Below are 19,662 nucleotides of genomic sequence, written 5' to 3'. Positions count from 1 at the left end.
ATTGTAAAAGTAACATAAAAAATAAGTTACGTGGTTTAAATTTCAGTAACTCTAGAATATTATTATATGTTTCTAAATTGTATTTTTTTTAAATCACTAAGAACTAATTTTATAAGGTAATTAAATTAAATAAGTTTTGACATGTAAAATATACCTAGTATGTTGTAACAAAACAAAAAATGTAATTTGTTTTTTATAATCGAATGAGTCCACGCTATCAGAAAACGTCTTGCAAAAATTCACAATTCGTGATAACTATTTTTAGTGCATTTTCCCCATACTTTGTGCATCTTTATTTGATACGAAATATAAAATTACACGACTTATATACTGATTTTCACCCTATTCTTTCAACTTCAATTTTCCTCTCTTTTTTTTACAAATTTTTAATATTATTTTATGAAAATATTAATTCTTAAGACCAATTTTAAATATTTTTAAAAGAGTATGATTTTATTAGAAAAATAAATATATCATCAGAAATATAAAAATATAATAAATATTTTTTAATATGTTGGAACATTATGGATGTAAATACATGCGCAAACAGGTAATGTGTCTTTATCTTTATTTTACGGTTTTAAAATAGAAACTTTAAAACTAATATTTTACCTTTAACCTTCTTTAATGATCATTAGCTTGTTTTGTTCAAAGTAAAAAAAAATAAAAATTCCAGTATCCGACTAATGTGAAGTGTAAAACGAAAAATATATTCATAAAAATCTAATTTTGTATATTGTATTCTCCTATTAATAGATAATTAAATATTATCTTTCAATTGTAAATCCGGATATGAAAGGTTTGCTCCACTGAATAATCACAACTCATTGGATAAGCGATAAAGATAAAGGGAAAAAAAAAAACTGTTTAAGCGATGCTCAACCAGTTCAGTTGTATTTAATTAATAAATATTAAAATTACTGAAGTGATCTATTATTATCTAATAATCTCCTACTCTTATATTGTTAAAATTTTAACTAATTCCTGAAAGTACGCTTTCTTCATTGCCATGGCCTAGTGGTACTTTAACTATGATATACTGATAGTATAAAGATTTTTACAGTGTCACCTAATTAGAATATGACTTTTTAATTCTTACAAAAGTAAATCACTCTGATTGATATAACAATCTATGATTAAATAATAGTGTAAAAATGTATTTCAAATTCTAAAAGATCGTATAACTAGTAAATTCCTTCAGCACTTCTTTTTTCACAAGCATGTAAAAATTTCATACAATAAACCTTTGCTCACAGTTGAGATATCAAAGTTTTATACGTAATATAACATAGTTCAAGTAGGATAATACTATATTGATCAGTGATCACAAGCTGGTACATAAACATTGTTACGACATCAAACATACAAGCTTAAATTTGAACATAATTATGACATCAAACTATCCTGCAAATCTAGCATATAAACACAACAATATTTGACTGAAGATGCATCCCATGAATGAAAAGGATGCTTTATTGGTTACATCTTAGAGGGCCCTCAGCGATCCAACGTTCACTGTTGAGGCTGCAGAATAGAAATGCGAAATCTTTAATGAAGTAGCAAAGAGATCAGTAAGAAACTAATCACAATTCTTCGAATCAAAATCAATAGTTAATAGATTCATAATATATGTAATACCAGAAAACGCTTCTTGAAAAGATCAATAATATCCTGAGGATCGACTCTTGTCTGTGTATAAGCATCAATCTTGTTCACCTCCTGTAAAAGAAACATTTTTTGTTCACAAATGAATATCACTTCTGTAACCAGTATATCAGAAGGGTTAATAGTTAGGATTTTATCAATGGCATGAGATTGAGGGCTAAGTTCAAATGGAACAATCTGTTAAAACTTGCAAAGCAAATGGAGAAACTTGCTTGAAGTTCAGACTGACGATTATGATGAATTCATAACATAAATTAAGTATAATATCCATTAACAAGGGAAGAAATTTTACACAATTGATTCTTAGTGTACCTTAATCCATGCAGCAAGTTTAGGTCTTCCTTCTGTGATGTCATGCTTCAACGCCTCAGCAAACACAATCTGGAATCTTTCAACAAAAGGAATATAGGCAATATCCACCTGATCATCACAAGCATTTACTAAAATTATATGGAAGAAAAGCTGTGGTCATTGATAATATGTACCTAGTATACTACTTTTGGACCAAATCATGAGTACTTTCTTTCATCAGATACAGCATGAGCCATGACAAGCATAAACAGCCTGAAAGGCGGCAAATTTAAAAGGAAAACAAAAAATTTGAAGACCACCGAACTGATTTTAACTTACCAAACTAAATTGACCAAGAAAGAATGGCCCATCATCAAATTTACCAAGAGCATTCTCCAAGTATTCAAAAGCAGGACCTGATTTAAAATACCAATTTTATGTACCAATATATATTTGAAAAAAAAAAAAACAATTTCCTGTATTTACAAAAGCAAATATATTGCTTACTGGATTGCTGTACAGGATCCCCTTTCAATGAAATGAACACGTCTTTGGTGAACGTATCAACATGAGATATCAACTGCTCACCAAACTCTTTCTTGGCAGGATCCTAGAAAAATTTTAACTTAACATCATGAGTTCATTCTAACCAATGAAAAGAGATGATTGGCCATGATGGGCAAAAAAAGAATGTGTAATTCTTACACTGGGAAACAAAGTTGTCCCTTCAAAGTTTGCATCTACATATTTAATCAAATCAAGACTTTCTCCCAATACCTTGCCATTGTGCTCCAAGGATGGCACCTATATATATATATACACACATATATTAGGAAAGAAACTCACTCATCAACTAGCTGAATCAAATCATCTCAGTCAAGTCAACATAGCAAACTAGCAACCAATTCATTATCCTCTACCACCAAGTTACATACCTTATTTTCAGGGTAGACTTTCTCCTTATACCAAGCTGGCCTGTCCTGAAGGTCGATAGGGACCAATTTGATCTTGTCTTCTAGCCCCTGTAGTTTTAATTATCGACAGGAGAAATAACAGGTTAACAGAAGATCACAAGAAACAGACACTTAGGACTTAGCAAATAAAAAATACCATTCTGTTAATGTCAAATTTTAAGGCTTATGCATAAAAAATAATCAATTTCGCTGTAAAAAAATATTTTTATTATATTTTTGTATTTTGATTTAATAAATACTTTTTAAAATTAGTTCTTACTACTCTTAGATGTTTAAAATTAAGACAAAACTTAGATGTTTTACTTTGATAAAAGGTTTACATTGTAATGTTATCGCCAAATACCAAGATGAAAGTTCAATTTTGATTGACAAATAGCATCAAAATCACTCCTTAATATTAAACTTAAGTGCCGAGCTTAGCATTTATTAAAAAATAAACCAAAACATTATTATAACTAAAGGAAAAGATTAGGCGAATAAAGCCATGGAACAAATGAATAGATTATTGTAAAAAGAAGACAGAACGAAGATACAACCTTGTAGTTTCTAGCGATCCATACACGTTGTGCATAGGGGCAAGAATAATTGATGTACAACCTATTTAAATAAATAAATATATAGAAAAAATAAGGACATGGGCATGGGAAATTCGAAGCAAAAACATAGAAGAAAAAGGTGAATTTGGGAGTTTGAGAAGGAACCTGGTGGTTCCATCAAAAAGAGGAGGTGGGTCGGAGGTGGAAGTTAACGGTGGAGGACGAACAGCTTGAAAACCTCTATTTTAGTTGCAAAAAGAAAGCACATTAGAGAAGAGGAAAGTGTTGGAATGAAAAAGTAACATAAAACAAGTTATAAATGAAGAATTATCATACAGAGTTGCCATTGATGAAAATGTTGCACTTGACAGTATCTTAAGGCTTCAGCAGAATCAGAATGGTGGCTACAATCGATCGAGTTCCCCTCTTTTATACACTTCATCCACATGATCTGTCATCAGCGATGACGTAACTTTCCTTTCCAGATTTCTTTAATTATTCATTTATCTATAAATAATTATAGAAATTATTTTATTTTTTAAATGAACTGAATGTATATCGTGCGTGTAAATTTTATTGATAAAATATAAGTAATGTAATACTTAATTCACTCTTTTTATGACATTTTTATTATTTTGTAAATTTTATTAAAATATATATTTAATTTTGCTCAATAAAATTTACGTGAAACTCGTTAATAAATAAAAATATTAACGTTTTTTATTTTATTTTACTTTACTAATAAATTTGTATCGGTGCTTGAAAAGTATTTTAAAGGTTGGCTTGTAATTTTGTTTTAGTTTAGTTTTAAAAAGAAATGGTAAATGCTTTAAACCTGAGGCAAAACACAGAGCTTGAACACTAATCTGGACCAGAATAGTGGCTACATTCAAGCATCGTATACGAATTGGCCTTTTATAGTATTACTGCCTCTGCTACCTCATTTCCCGTCATCGCTCGTCAGCAGCGACTCATTATTAGGGCTGTGAAAAAAATTTAGTTTCGTAATTCAAATCCACAAAATTCACAATAAATTAGTTTTACAAAACTGAATTTATATTAAATTAATTTTTTGATTCACTGTATTTTTAATTACTTTTTTATTTTTAATTTACTTTCTAAAATTATTTTTTATTTATTTAAATCCATACTATATATATATATAGATTTTATCTCATATTTTAACTTCTTAGACTTTTGTTCTATATTTTACGATTAATATTTTTTGACATGTTACAAAAATTTATAACTAATATTTTTTAATTTTAATTTATAATTAAGACTAAATATTTTAAAAATATTTTTTAAAATATAAAAATATTTTTAATTAATTAATATTCTTATTTTTATATTTAAATTTATATTTAAATTTTTAAAATATTATAATATAATATTATTGTCATTATTTAATATTGATATTTTTTATAAATTTAAATTTAAATTATTTATTGGAAATAAGTTAAAAAAATAATAAATATTTTATAAAGTTTCTATGATATATAATATAATTAATAAAGATTATTAATTATTAATTTTTTTAAATATACTAATTTAACACAACGGTTAAAAACAGTATAACAAATTAATTTTACGTTAAAAACTAGATTTATAGATATGTTAAAAATCAATTTTATCTTAAAAATTAATTTTAAAACTGAATTTAACATAAAATATTAGATTTAAAGTAGGTTCAATCAAAATTAAATTTAAACCAAATTTAAAATTAATTTTAAATCAATTTTGAAAGAAAAAATTAATTTAAAATTAAATCTATAATTAATTTGTATGGTAAATAAATAATGCGAAATAAAAATAAAAATTTAATTTTAGTATAATATAAGTGTAAAAGAATTTTATTATTAATTTATTAAAATATATAAAATATAATTTTATATTAATTATTAGAAAATTTTAGTTTTAATATAATAATCAAATAATAGTATAAAAAATATTTATAATATATTTTATTAAATTTAAACTAAATTTAAATTTTAAAATTAATTTTAAACTAATTTTTTAAAAATAAAATAAATTAATTTGAAATTTAATTTATATAATTAGATTTAAAATAGATCTAATTTAATTTTGTAAAATTTAAGATTTAGATTTTAGGTTTCGGGATAGCTTACTCCCACCTAAAAGTAAAATATTAATTTTCTTTTGTCCTATGGAATCTCTTCTCAGCTTTCCCTCCAAGCCAAATTGTTTTTCGGTGTGTTGTGTTGTGTAGTCTTCGCAAGACAAGACACATTCTCACATACTAGGAAGCTGTTTTCTTGCTGCGAAAACTGAGGTTTTGAATATGCTTCTCAGTGCACACATAGTGTTGTCAGGGCACAACGACGTCTCTGCTTTTGCCTTCAGACCCTGCCATCCCTCTACCAAGACAAACCCTTCTCTCGGTTTCTACATGGAGCAACCCTCTCTTATATCTTCTTTCAAGCTAAAGCAGTGTCACACGCTCCAAATCTCTTGTCAAGCAACTACACATGATGCAGTTTCTCTAAGGTTAAATTTTGCATTTTTATTAATGGGGTTTGTCTTATACTTGTTCCAATTATTACCTTTTCAGCCTTTTCGGTTTAATGTAAAATATCTATTCTTAAAGTTTCTGAAATTGAAATGTCATGAAAAGCCCAGAAATTTGATTCACCGTGTTGTTGGGGTGTGTAGGAATGATGAGTTACCTGTTCATGGACTATCTGAAGTTGTTGTTGGGGTTTTGGGAGGAGGTCAACTTGGTCGTATGCTATGTCAAGCTGCTTCTGAGATGGCCATTAAGGTCATGGTTTTAGATCCACAAAAGAACTGCCCCGCGAGTTCCCTGGCTTATCATCACATGGTTGGAAGCTTTGATGACAGCACTACGGTTGAGAAATTTGCCAAGAGGTTCAATTTTTATGTAATGCGTGTTATTTTGAATTTGTCATTTTTCTGCTTCACTTATTGGAAAGTATGATGGTCAGATGTGGAGTATTAATGGTTGAAATTGAACATGTTGACGTTGCTACATTGGAAAAACTTGAGAAACAAGGAGTTGACTGCCAACCCAAAGCCTCTACAATTCGAATTATTCAGGTAGTTACTTTTTTAGTTTTGGCTAGTGCTATTAACTTAGAAGATGAACAACTAGATATTTCCACCTCATGCATAAAGTATTGCCATTGTAGTAGGATAATTTTTCTCATTGTAGACTCGCTAATTTCCATCTTTTTGAAGAGAAGAATAATGTTCTCTGAATGATTTCCTTGACATGACTATTGAATGTATGACAGGATAAGTATCAACAAAAGGTTCACTTCTCACAGCATGGCATTCCACTTCCTGAATTTAAGTGGGTTTGTACCGTTTATATTAGTTAAAAGTATTTGAAAATTCATCTTTAGGATACTAATTTGAAGATGCACGAGTAATTCATTGAACAGATAGATGATCTTGCTAAAAAGGTTGGAGAGCTCTTTGGCTATCCTCTTATGATCAAGAGTAGGAGATTAGCTTATGATGGACGAGGAAATGCTGTCATTAAAAGTGAAGAGGAACTTCCTTCTGGCGTGGATGGTAATTTATTTTTCTTTCTTTGAGAAAAGGAGAATAGGAAAAACTTATCTTTGAGTTCCAAATTGTCCTTTTGTCTATTTGATATGTGCTCACTCCTTACTTTTTACATTTTACATTTTCTTATTTACACCACCCCTACCCCCAACTTTGCAGCCCTTGGAGGATTCGATCGTGGTTTATATGCTGAAAAATGGGCACCTTTTATCACGGTCAATATCTAAATTAAGATGGCATTTTTTTCAATCCTGAATTCACTAATTGTACAATAGAAGGTGATATTGCTGGTGTTAAGCTAACAAGTCTTAAAATTTGTATATTATGATCAGGGTTCCTTACAATGGTTGTTTCTGTTCTTGAATATGGTTCTCAATCAGCTAATTGCATGCTCTTTTTTGTCCGGTAATAATCCTATGATGTTTACCTCCAATAACAATGATGTCACTTATTCCAATGCCATACTATGCTTGCATCACTTACAAAATGCTCCTACTATTAAACTGTCTCCCTTTCAAAAAATTATGATTACACTTCATAGTGCTTGCATGCAGTTTACTTTTGTAAAACATGTCATTTGATTTGCCAAAAAAAGTCTTTAATTTCTTAAAACTACCCAATTTTGTCATGATGCTTACAAGTTTAAGGATTTTCTTACATACTTTGTTCCAAATATAATGGCAGGAACTAGCTGTCATTGTGGCGAGAGGAAGAGACAATTCTATTTCATGCTATCCTGTTGTTGAAACTATTCACAGGTAACGTGCAGAACACATAAATCCCATTAATATGGAAGGTTTTAAATCAAGATTTACCTCAGATTAAATTCAAAATCTAGGTTATGGTAATTTGAATAAATCAGCAATGTCTCATTTGAGCTTCCTTATTATATATTTGCTTAAAGATTAATGTTTTATTCTAGGGATAACATATGTCACATAGTCAAGGCTCCAGCTAATGTGAAATGGAAGATTAGGGAGCGTGCCACTGAAGTTGCTTTCAAAGCTGTTAACTCTCTAGAAGGTGCTGGTGTGTTCACAGTTGAACTGTTCTTGACTAGCGATGGACAGGTTGTGAATTTATTTCTTCGTTCACTCTGGACATGCCTCAATGTTTTTTCTTTTCTTGACTGCTACATTGAATTTGTTTTACTAGTTATTTTTCTGCTGTTGCAAAAGCATTTCATTTGTTTGTTGTGTCTGTGTTTCTTCTCAGATTTTATTAAATGAAGTAGCACCTAGACCTCACAATAGTGGGCATCACACAATTGAATCTTGCTATACCTCACAATTTGAGCAACAATTGCGAGCTGTTGTAGGTCTTCTCCTTGGAGATCCATCGATGAAAACTCCAGCAGCTATAATGTACAATATATTAGGTGAAGAATAGGTACTATTAGCATTTAATATTTTCCCATTTTCCTTTCCAAATTTGAAAAAAAATCTGGTTTTCTTTTATCCCGAGTCCCGACTGAAATCATGCTATTATATTTGCTTGGAATTAATTATGTTTATTATTATTATTGTTGTCGTTGTTATTAATATTGTTAGGTGCTTGGTTGGGAGGGAGTGGTGTTATAACTAAGGAACTGTATATTTCTCATGATTATTCTATGTAGAAAATGAAAATGTAAAAATTATGTAGTAGGACATTAAATTAAGCGCTTGTCAGAAGGTATGAAAGTCAAATTAGATCATGAATCTGGATAAAATGTTTTACTCTTTTCTTGTTATATTCTTGGTTCATAGTGCAGTGATGGTTATACTCCTTAAGGCTATTGAGTGCTCCCATTAGTTATTTACTTGTTTTTAGAAGAACATTCTAGTTTGTTCCCATAGTTTCAGATGATAGTGCATTAAATTTGCTAATTGATTTTAGGGGGAGCTTGGTTTTCAATTAGCTCATCAATTGCTCAGAAGGGCATTGACCATCCCTGGGTCTCCTGTTCATTGGTATAAGCCAGGTAAACTTCTGGTTAAGCAATAATGTTAAGGTTGATCACTCCCCTCTCAGTTGTTGCTGTTTAATCACTTGTATGACTAGTAAATATTATTGTCATGACACTTTGTCAGAAATGAGAAAGCATCGGAAGATGGGGCATATAACGATTGTTGGGACTTCCCTTGGCAATATTGAAAGCAATCTTGCAACAATGGTAGAAGGGAAAATATTAGATTACAAGACTGCAGGTCAGTGACAAAGACTTTTCTTCGCTTATACTTTATCTTTGTAGTTAGTGATTTCATGTTGATAGATCAATGAAGAAAAATGGTTTTCTTCATTTTATATCTGATCAACTCATGTAATAATTTCATATGTACAGTGAATAGTTCATAGCATCATAGCCATTTTATTTTTTTTTTGGAAAATTCAGTTTAAATTATAATGTAGAATATTAAAAAATAATGCCTCATTTTTTGAGTCATTATCTTAGGAAGTTGAATGTGAATTATAAAATATTGATTATCAATTTAGATCTTTGGCCATATTGCACATGGCTACGTTTTTTAATTGAACATTACCCCCTTTTCTATCATTGAAGCAAAATTAGTCTTTTTACTGTAATTTTTTGTTCATTTTTAAGTCATTTGATATTTTTACAATTTTCTTTTTTGGGTTTTCTAGTTTATTAGGAAAAGTCTATTATTGTGTGTTTCATTATCTTAATCCTCTGACAAATTTTAATGTTTCCTTGTGAATCTGGTGAGACAAATTGCTTGTTTCTTCCCCTTATTTTGCAAAAAATATTGTTGGTGGCTGATGAATTGAGAAAATAAAATAAGATTATGAAAGTGGAATATTATCTGTCTCATTCATTCATATATTGCTTTCAGTTGTACTTTTTCTATTTTATTATGAAATCTTTGATAAAATTGAAAACTACCTTTCTCTTCTAATTTAGGAAAATGGAGAGGAGCATTGTATTTGAAATTTGAAGTTAAAAATTTGTTATTCTTGCACTTAATTATGCTTTGTTTTCTTTGTCAAATGTAGTTGCTCCACGTGTGGGGATCATAATGGGCTCTGATTCAGATCTGCCTGTTATGAAAAGTGCTGCTGAAATCTTGGAGATGTTTGGTGTGCCTCATGAGGTAAAATTGTTTTAATTTCCTTGGGGGGTTCCTGTATGAACTTGTTTATCCTTAACTATGAATATTTCAGGTAAGAATAGTTTCAGCACATCGGACTCCAGAATTGATGTTTTCTTATGCCTCATCGGCTCATGAACGAGGCATACAAGTCATTATTGCTGGTGCTGGTGGGGCAGCTCACTTGCCAGGTAAATAATTTTAATTTTGTTTGGTTTGATTTTCTTTTTGAAATTAAGCAAGCTTTTAATTTCAGGTATGGTTGCTGCACTAACTGCCTTGCCTGTTATTGGTGTTCCTGTGCGAGCTTCTACCCTGGATGGGCTTGATTCACTTTTGTCAATTGTCCAGGTATACTTTTCTATGATGTTTAAATATTCATTACTTACCAATTTTCCATGCTCAACAAAATTACTTTTACTGGTTTCTAGGATTTCCTTTCTAATGGTGAGTTAATAATATGCCTTATGTTAGTTCACAAAAAGGACAAATGAATAAATTTGAGTTATGGCTTCTTTCAGAAAATTGTCACTAATTAGAAGTTTCTTCCACTATCTAGAACTTGTGGTCAATAAGGATTCTTGTAACTTTATGGATGTTAATATTAGGTTAAATATTGTATGTGAATGAGAGATGCCTTGTGCAAAATGCTAAAACAAATGAATCCTAGAAGTTTTCTTATGCAACACTTAATGAGTTCAGCAACTGTCTAAAGTACTTGAAAATTAGTATTGACAATCAGTTAACCTACATATATAAAAGCAAATTTTCAATTACTGTGCTTATTATGGGGAATGTTCTATCCTGCATAGAATCACATTTCTTGTCACAATTCTCTCGTCACTTCTTTGGTTCAATCTCATTGGAGCTAGAGTTGGTCTCTTTTTGACCATCTTGAAAATTACCCTTGTTTTGCCTTGCTTTATCTCTGTCTTGAGTAACATGATGGATTAACCAAAGGGATAGAATCATGGGTATTGTCATACTAATCTTCTCTGCTAGGTAGTTAAAATCAGTGCCGATGACTTCCTCAATTGGTGTAGGAAGTAGGACATTCAGTCGATCTTTTGCAATTATTAAAGCTGCTTCATTACATGTAGGTAGTTTTTTGCTCAATTCTTTTGAGCTTTGTTTCTACTTAAAAGGAAAGGTTAGGGTTAGGGCAAACACAAATTTAGAAAAGCTTTCAAGAGTAAAAATAGTCAAATAAGCAGAAGCTCAAAAATAGAGCTTCCATACAACCCAAGAGTCAAAAAGACTGAACCAAACGCTATTATTTTCTTTTCTTGCTTACAAATATAATTGTTGGCTGTGCAGATGCCAAGAGGTGTTCCCGTTGCCACAGTTGCAGTCAATAATGCAACTAATGCTGGATTATTGGCAGTGAGAATGTTGGGTGTTGCCAATGATAATCTTCTGTCAAGGTTTCTCCTCTTCCTGTCTGTTATGTCTTTGATGTTACTGAAATAAAAATCACAAAATGTAATAGAAATATTATCTCATTTTTCATTTATTCGATTTGACATTTATAATATTGTGCAGGATGAGTCAATATCAAGAGGACCAAAAAGAAGACGTCTTGAGGAAAGGAAACAAATTAGAAAAAAATGGTTGGGAATCCTACTTAAATAGTAGTTAGTATTACACATTAATTTGGTGATTCGTTTTTAGTCTCATTCTCAATTTTGGAAATTTTGATAGACAAGATTTCATATGAAGGGTGTTTAGACCAGGGTATCAATAACAATAAGTAGATTGAGAATCATTGGAGCAAAAGCAATTTCTATTGCTAACATATAGCAAGAGAGTATAATAATATAATATAATGTATTTACTTGTGTTTTATTTGGTTACTAAATGATGTAGTTGATGGACGATGCGATTGCACCCGTGTGTAGACGGGACCAAATTTTGGTTTTATTACTCACAACTTTTGTTTTTTAATGTTTCAAAGTATTAATTTTCCTGACTTATCGTTTGTTTTAAGTGTTTCATGCTTAACTCTCTTGTTAAGAGAGCTAATTTTATCATGTTGTAGGTGTTCTTGTTATGAGTAAGATAGTCTCCTGTGGAATATTGAAAGTGTTACTTTTTCATTTTCCTTTCATTTTTAAATGTCTTTGTTGGTAGTTTTCTCATGTTTTCAATAATGCTTCGTTACATGTCCATGGGGAGTACTTTGTGCTCTACACGGAGCAATAGGCATAATTTGCTTGCAATTTTTTTGACAAATGCTTCTAAAGGAATTGAATTGACTTATTTTTGCTGCTGATTAGTGCTGATTAGTCCATCAGCTACAATAATGTGATCGACCGATGAGATCATTTGGGTATGCTGCTCCGGTCATGCATGTATTGTTTTCCATATTGATACTGAAACTGGGAACATATTTGAGTATGTTCTGTATTATAGGGTCTGGTTATCTATGTCAGCATTTTTTATATATGAAATTTGGTAAGTTTTAATTTTATTTACTTCTGTCAATCATTGAATCCTTAAGTGTCTTAAGAATGTTTATTAGTACTTTCTCATGATACTAAAATGTAAAAGATAAGAAGTATTTAATGGTAAATATATTATTTAATATGTTTAGTTACTGCAAAATTATATTTTGATTTTTAAATCGTTAACAAATTTTGTGAACGTTTATTAACATTGACAAAAGCACCCATAAAATATTGGCTTGACTTACAACATGGAATTTGTGCTTTTAGAATAATGAATGAAGAGTGTTGGAAGAGATTTTAGAGTTTCTTTGAATTTAAGAAAATAATGTTATCTTTTTACAAGCTTTTCTAACTTAAGAAATTTGATGGAGAAGTTTAATAAAATATTTTTTATTTTAATATATTTTATAGTTAAACTTACTAGTAAGTTTATTTTCTTTTGTTGAATGGTTATTTAATTAAGTTGACTATAGGAACGTATCCCAAGAAAATTCAAGCTAATAAAAATTGAATTCAAGCTATAGTAACGGTGATGTAATGTGGTATGATAATACGTCTATAACTTCTGACAAAAAATAAATAAATTTTCTATTTATATTAATTAAGAATGTTATAAATTCACTAAAAACGCTTCATTTTGTCTTAAGAATGTACACGAAGATAAAATGTTTATTTTAATCACCATATATTATAACATTCTTGTGTTTGTTTAAGGTGGGTATTTTTTGTATAAATTATTTTTGTTTGATTTATTATTATTATTATTATTGTTTAAATTACATTTTTTTGGTAATATATAAAACTCACTATAGTCATCAAATAATAAATGTAAGAAACAAATGTTATTAACATTCTCTTTTTTTTCTTTGGTAATAGATCTTACTGTTACTTAAAAACGTCTATTTTTTAAATGAAATTGTTGAACTTACGGGATGTTTTCCAATGATAATCCAAAGTTTAAATTACATAGTTTTAATTAAAAAAATTTAGTATATGCTTGGAAACTAATCAAAATCACGTTAAACCTTCAACGTGAAATTTATAATTTGTAGGATTTGATACCAATCCAAAAACACAATTGACAATTTACAATTATCCTTTGGCATTGAACATCAAGTCATGCCGCATCTCCTGCTACAAAAGAGATTCCTCAGCTGCAATTGACACTAATGTATTAAATAAACCATCTCTCTCTACAATGTCTGCAAGATAAAAGCAGTAAGGGGTTTTTTACGCGTTTTCATTTTTGTTTTTTTTCGTGTGTGGGAGGGAGGGGGAAGCGGTTGGTTGGTGAGTATAAGCAATCATACTTAGCTCAATCCACCATGAGTTGTAATTGAGTTTCTTAGCTAGTCAGACTTATTAGCCAGACTTAATACCACTCCAATGGTAATACTTGAAGCTACAAAACCAAGAGAGGCCTCCGTTGAGACATGGATCCCTGTAGGAATGAGAAGATATGGAAATTCAAGTACAGTATATCTTGTATGAATTGGTAAATGATCAAACAACATATACTCACCAAAATAGTCTGAGATCATCTTACACCCAATAAATCCCAGAACAACAGCAATGGACGGCTAAAAAGGCCAAAAAATGGAAATAATCACAGGATGGAAGCATTAGTAAACAGAAGCATTTTAGTATCGGCTAATGCAAAGATATTATTCTTAAATTTAAAAAATATGAGTGATGGTGCTGCTAAAGGTAACAATATATGTAAACAAAAAGGAAACGTGATTACAAGTACAAACCAAGTAACAGAGTAATAACTTTGAACCAAAACCTTTGATAATAATACTAGTTTGGATAAACTTATCAACAAATACTTATAAAAAAAAATAGTTATAATGAATCAAACTTCTCTTATAAGTTAATCATGTCGTTTAGAAGCTCTCTCATTTAACTTATCCAAAAGTTGAGGTGTAAACTTACAATTTTGATTGCATTTAAGATGCAGATATGCAATCAAAATGCAACACTACGGCTGTCCAAATAAGAACTTAGTGCCCTACAAATGCATTGCTCTGTCAGGCACATAATATTTAATGATTTTCTGCTAAAGTGAATCTCAAGGTGACAGTACTAGATGTTAATGTCAACTAAGTGATGTAGATTAGGCTTTTTTTTTGCGCTTTCTTTACAGGGTTTTTATTTCAAAATTAAGGTTTTCAATTGGGATTATGTATTGTTATACACAAAAGTGCAAATCTCGATTAAAATATTGACAAAATGAGCATTAATTTTTCTTCAACCACTATACAGGATGAAGTAGCAAACTTTGCATGAACTCTCACTTTAATCCCCAAGATTATAGGCGTCAATCATTTTAGTATCTGATTTTGCAAAAAATTATTCATTTTAGACTGTGAGGTTAGCTCAACAAACATGATTTTAGTAAACATGATTTGCTCAGAAATTTCAGGAACTAGATTGGAAATTTGCTCAGCGAACTTCTATATTAGCAGGAATCCCGAGAAAAACAGCAATGTTGAAGTGATACCCAAACCATAGTCCAAGTCACAACAGTAAAACTCATGGTTATTTTATTGGATAGACACATAAGCAGCAGAGCATTATGTAGCAACCAAGGTATTTCATAACAGACCAAGTCAACATTTACCTGTAGGTACTTCAACTCTGACATACCCTCGGAAATTACTAAGTAAAGTGACCTTAAACCTACATTTGATAAATAACAATTGTTTATTTGTTGCTTATTCAAATACAAATAAATTTGTAAGGAAAAGCATCAAATATTGTTGGGTGGATGCACATCTGATCTGAGATTATAACAAGAATGAACTTATCTAGCCTCTCCACCAACACATGGTAGTGGAGAAGTAGAGAAATGAGGTTCAAAAGAACCATTTCACTGCAACAAATTCTGCGTTATAAAATCATTTATTACAACATGTTCCATAGTGAAAATAGATGAATCATGCCCTTAAAACAAAGCTCTCAAGGTGTCAATCAAATACACTTACTTTAAGAAACACAAATCCCAATTTTAAAGGATTAAGAAATGAATTCAGATATACACAAGGGAAACAGCGGCAAGAGAACTTACCCAAAATGGCAAAAAGATTAGAAGTAAACACTACAAATGGATCCCGTGTTACACCAAAAACTGCAGGTATTGAGTCAACCTAAAAAAATTGTGTCAACATTCCCATGCCCAAGTAACAAGAAAATTCCTCATGAAATAGAGGGATGAGAAAAACCTACTGCAAATGCAATGTCACTGAGCTCAATAATTGCTACAGTAAGAAGCAAAGGGGTAGCCTGCCCAAAATGTTTGATCCCTGTTAGAAATCAAGTTGAAATTAATTTAATTCATTAAAAATTATTTTTAGTTATTGACAAAAGAAGCAACAAATGCTAATCTGACAAAACGTTCAGTGCATTTGTGCTCTGAAAATATAACAATTGATTTAATCAAGACAATAAGGAATTGATTTTAAATTTTACTGAGTACTGACACACATCAATAACTTACCTTCCACACGCCATCCTGATTAGTTATGAACCGATTTCCATCATAATAGGCTGCAACAAGTTTGTCAGCAGTTAGATTATGGACAATAAGATGACACAGTACAACTTGAATCAATGCAACAACCGCATGCCAAGTGATATGTATTAGCTACAATATATTTTGCCCATTTGCATTTGCCAATGTAGCAGACATGTAGATACACCTATGTAATATGTATATCTATCTATTCTAATCAAGCATTCCAAAAAGGTACAGTGGATCAACCTAACATAAAAATACTCCAGCTTATACTAGAAGAAAGCTAAAATAGGATATACCTATACCCAAAATTCAATGAGAGAATACTCATGAAATCAAAATTATTTTTTGCATTTACCAAACAACACGAGTTGCACTTTATATGAACACACACACACACACACAATTCCATTAGAAAAGGAAAACTTAACATTTTCCTAAATCATCAGCCAATTAAGCTTTTATTCAGCCCTTTCTACTACACATTCATTAAGATTTTAATTGATTCTTCTACCATATCCTTCCATTTGGCTTTTTCAAAATGTAAGAATTAAAATTCACGGTCAGGATAACCATGAAATCAGCAAAATCTCCAACTAGGAAAAGAGAAAGAATGATTATGAGTAGTGAACATTACTTGTTACAGGGATAAATTTCTGGCATGTCTTCACCACAAAGTTATCAGATAAGTCAGTCTCATCTTCTTCACTGGCAAATAGCTATTCATAAAACAATAAAATGTTGTGATTAAAGCCACTCCATTGAACTCTGAATATAATAACAAGAAGTCTCAACTTCCTAAGATATAGTTAGAGAGATAAAATCATTCAGGTGGTTCCATCTAAAAGTGTATATATATCATATAAATTATGAAAACCTCATGACTCATTCCTTCGTGATTAAATTGAATTTCAGTGGTAATAATTTATAAAATGGACATATCCAGTTTCATGCTTTGAGCACAAAACAAAGTAGAACGAGGACAATGTTAGGTATATAAACGATCAAGTAGCTTCTATTATCTTTAGCCTTAAGGGTCACTGTTTCCTTGACAAACATGAACACATGGTGTTATATCAAATTCAAACCAATATAAGGAATAGAGATATTGGAAATAGTGAATCCTCACCTTAAATGATGAGTAGAGCAATATTGCAGCCAAGAGAAGGTTGACTGCCTCAAACCTCTATACACAACATAAAAAACAAGATATGATAATCAGAAAAAGTATAATGCTTTTACTAAAAAAATGTAAAATATGCAAAGAAATATATCCATCATGAAGCACACCTGAAGGGTGGCTGTTCCAATAAGTATCAATGTCAGGCGAAAGACAACTGCACCAGCAATACCATAGGAAAGTACACGATTCTGTAAGTTCAATGAGAAGTACATGAAAACTAATCAATTATTTGCACTCAGACTTTCTTATTGTTAAAATGATATTACAAGTTCAGTATCAAGTACTTGTTAAAACATAAAATTGAAATTGCTCATATTTACCCTTGGCAAGAAGGTTAATACATCACCTGATATGAAATTGGAACTTGGAAGTAATTGAATACTAGAACAAAGACAAAGAGATTATCTACCGAAAGACTTTGCTCCAATATGTATCTAAAAAGTGCACAAAATTCAAAGGCCATCATCATTCCCAGTTCGGACAAAGCTCAAGAAAATGAAAACAAAGGAGAGAAAGAAACAAAAAAGGCATCATCACAGCTCAAACCATAAAGTTAGTATTCATGAATACTAAAATAAACATCCAACATGCTATAACTTCCAACTCATACACCTAGTGTTTTGATCAATCTCTTGGTGATATACAACTCTAAGGCAATATAAAGAAGAGGGGCAGAAGCAGGATAAAAGAGAGATACAAAGGCATCTGAAATACTCCAAATGACAAATAAACTCAAAGAAACTTGGCGCAATATCAACTTTGATTCGTCCAGAACATTAGCTATTCTTGCTAACACTGCAAAATTGGAGTGACTTACTAATTGATAATAAAATAAAATAAAGTAAAATAAAATAATTGCAGATACCCAGCAAAGAATTCGGATGCCTTGCCAAAACCGTCTTTAAAACCCAAACCAATGCCAAATGCCACCGCAGTGCACACCTACAAGAAATCATAATGAAATTAACGCAAATCTAAACAAGCAAAGAAAGCAGTAAAAAGATAATTAGCAGTGATTTGGGGACCCACCCATAACGCCACAGCTCTAACAGATGAGTTGTAAATTTCATTTCCCTGAGATTCCTGAGTTGGAGAATTCTCAATGTCTTCATTTGGCCGAGCACTAATCCTCTTTACTTCTGCACATGCGCATTCATCCACTACCGCATATAATTATAATAATAAAAACTGTTATGCATGTGTAGATAATTAGAATGATAGTGCAGTAACCTGAGGCGAGAAATCCATGGGTCTGGCGACCAATTCGTGTGGAGAAAAGAAGAGGAAGAGCGTGAGGGTGAGAAGAACGATGATGAGGGAGAAAAAGGAGCGAAGAGGATTTGGAGGGTGGATGGGAACGTGAAAGGGTGTTGCTGAAGTTTAATGGAAATTGGACACCGTTGTGAACAACAGAGGCCAATCCCATGACTCTTTACCTCGGTGGTTGCGAATGGTGTTGTTGGTGGCTACAATTCAACTCCAATTACAAATTCTGGGCCAGATTCGATGTTTTTCTCACACGCGCCAAAGATAAGATGTTTGTTTCTGCTCTCTGTTTTGTGTTCTCATGGAGGAGTGGTCACGACTCACACTCCATCCCTGAGTAAGATTATAAGAGATTTTTTTCAAAAGAAAAAATTAAGATTAAAATTTCATTTTGTACAAATTTGGAAACTATAACTAAGAATTTAAATTTTGAATAAGGAACTTTTTAAATACTTAAACTCATTTAGAATTTAACTGTTCTTTGAAAAGAATACAAATTACGATGTACTCAGTATCACTGAAGTACATACTTAATAATTAAATGAGAAATATTGATTCAATTTTATGCAAAAGTTCATAATAAATATAAAACAAGTAGGAAAGTTATGCATTTGGGTGTATAAAGTATTAATAAATAATTTTTTTTCTATCTTAAAATATTCCTATTTTTTCACTAAAAATTAAAATACGTCATTTTTTTTGTCTTTGATGAAAACTGTATAAGAGGTAGACGATTTATTACTTTAATGCTTTTACAAATAGAGTATTAAAAATATTTAAAAAATTTAAATATATAAATAAAATTAATAAGCTTAAAATATTATAATATATGAATATTAAATTAAAAATAAAATTTTAAAAATTATTTTTAATAGTATAAACTTAAATGAATTAAGTAGTATATTGTATAATAAAAAAGAAAAATAATATAATATTTATATCTTATAGAAGAGAAAAATATGTTTTACTCAAAATGAATTGACGATAATAGTTAAATTTAGAAATTAAATTAATCGGGTTAATAAAATTAAGGAATTAAATTAATTAATAATACTTGATTTTAGAAAATTAATCTAATTAATTAATAATTATTAAATTTAAAAATAAAAAATACATTTTTCTTAATAAATGGACGGTGTATC

The 19,662-nt window shown here is 30.4% G+C and overlaps 2 protein-coding genes and 1 pseudogene across 8 annotated transcripts; 1 reads left to right on the top strand and 2 right to left on the bottom strand.

Annotated features, from left to right (window-relative positions):
* Nucleotides 1-1,234: 1,234 nt before the first annotated feature.
* LOC113871334 (glutathione S-transferase L3-like) lies at nt 1,235-3,942 on the bottom strand. 2 transcript variants are annotated; one of them, XM_027508389.1, is made up of 10 exons: nt 3,803-3,942; nt 3,632-3,706; nt 3,467-3,527; nt 2,892-2,978; nt 2,662-2,760; nt 2,464-2,566; nt 2,296-2,372; nt 1,978-2,085; nt 1,639-1,719; nt 1,235-1,524 (listed from the first exon to the last, which is right to left on the bottom strand). In XM_027508389.1, exons 1-10 carry the CDS (start codon nt 3,811-3,813, stop codon nt 1,513-1,515), a joined length of 714 nt encoding a protein of 237 aa, XP_027364190.1. In that variant the 5' UTR covers nt 3,814-3,942; the 3' UTR covers nt 1,235-1,512. The 2 variants fall into 2 exon arrangements, 1 of the variants encoding a protein (XP_027364190.1); XR_003505797.1 differs by having other exon boundaries at nt 1,299-1,524; nt 1,956-2,085.
* Nucleotides 3,943-5,703: 1,761 nt separating this feature from the next.
* LOC113871333 lies at nt 5,704-11,881 on the top strand (annotated as a pseudogene).
* A 1,949-nt stretch (nt 11,882-13,830) lies between these two features.
* LOC113871138 (thylakoid membrane protein TERC, chloroplastic) lies at nt 13,831-18,837 on the bottom strand. 6 transcript variants are annotated; one of them, XM_027507953.1, is made up of 13 exons: nt 18,485-18,837; nt 18,284-18,414; nt 18,120-18,196; nt 17,601-17,688; nt 17,362-17,442; nt 17,201-17,257; nt 16,709-16,790; nt 16,054-16,103; nt 15,783-15,839; nt 15,625-15,703; nt 15,178-15,236; nt 14,077-14,134; nt 13,831-13,995 (listed from the first exon to the last, which is right to left on the bottom strand). In XM_027507953.1, the coding sequence occupies exons 1-13, from the start codon at nt 18,678-18,680 to the stop codon at nt 13,904-13,906; spliced, it is 1,107 nt and encodes a 368-aa protein (XP_027363754.1). In that variant the 5' UTR covers nt 18,681-18,837; the 3' UTR covers nt 13,831-13,903. The 6 variants fall into 6 exon arrangements, 4 of the variants coding, with proteins under 4 accessions (XP_027363754.1, XP_027363756.1, XP_027363757.1 ...); XM_027507955.1 differs by having other exon boundaries at nt 18,284-18,393; nt 18,485-18,836; XR_003505761.1 differs by having other exon boundaries at nt 15,783-15,859; nt 17,601-18,196; nt 18,284-18,393; nt 18,485-18,831.
* Nucleotides 18,838-19,662: the final 825 nt, after the last annotated feature.

The sequence above is a fragment of the Abrus precatorius genome, unplaced genomic scaffold (assembly GCF_003935025.1).
Source record: "Abrus precatorius isolate BTA unplaced genomic scaffold, Abrus_2018 Scaffold7, whole genome shotgun sequence".
Lineage (NCBI taxonomy): Eukaryota > Viridiplantae > Streptophyta > Magnoliopsida > Fabales > Fabaceae > Abrus > Abrus precatorius.
Note: the sequence above shows the minus strand (reverse complement) of the source record. Positions and strands in the feature narration are given on the sequence as shown.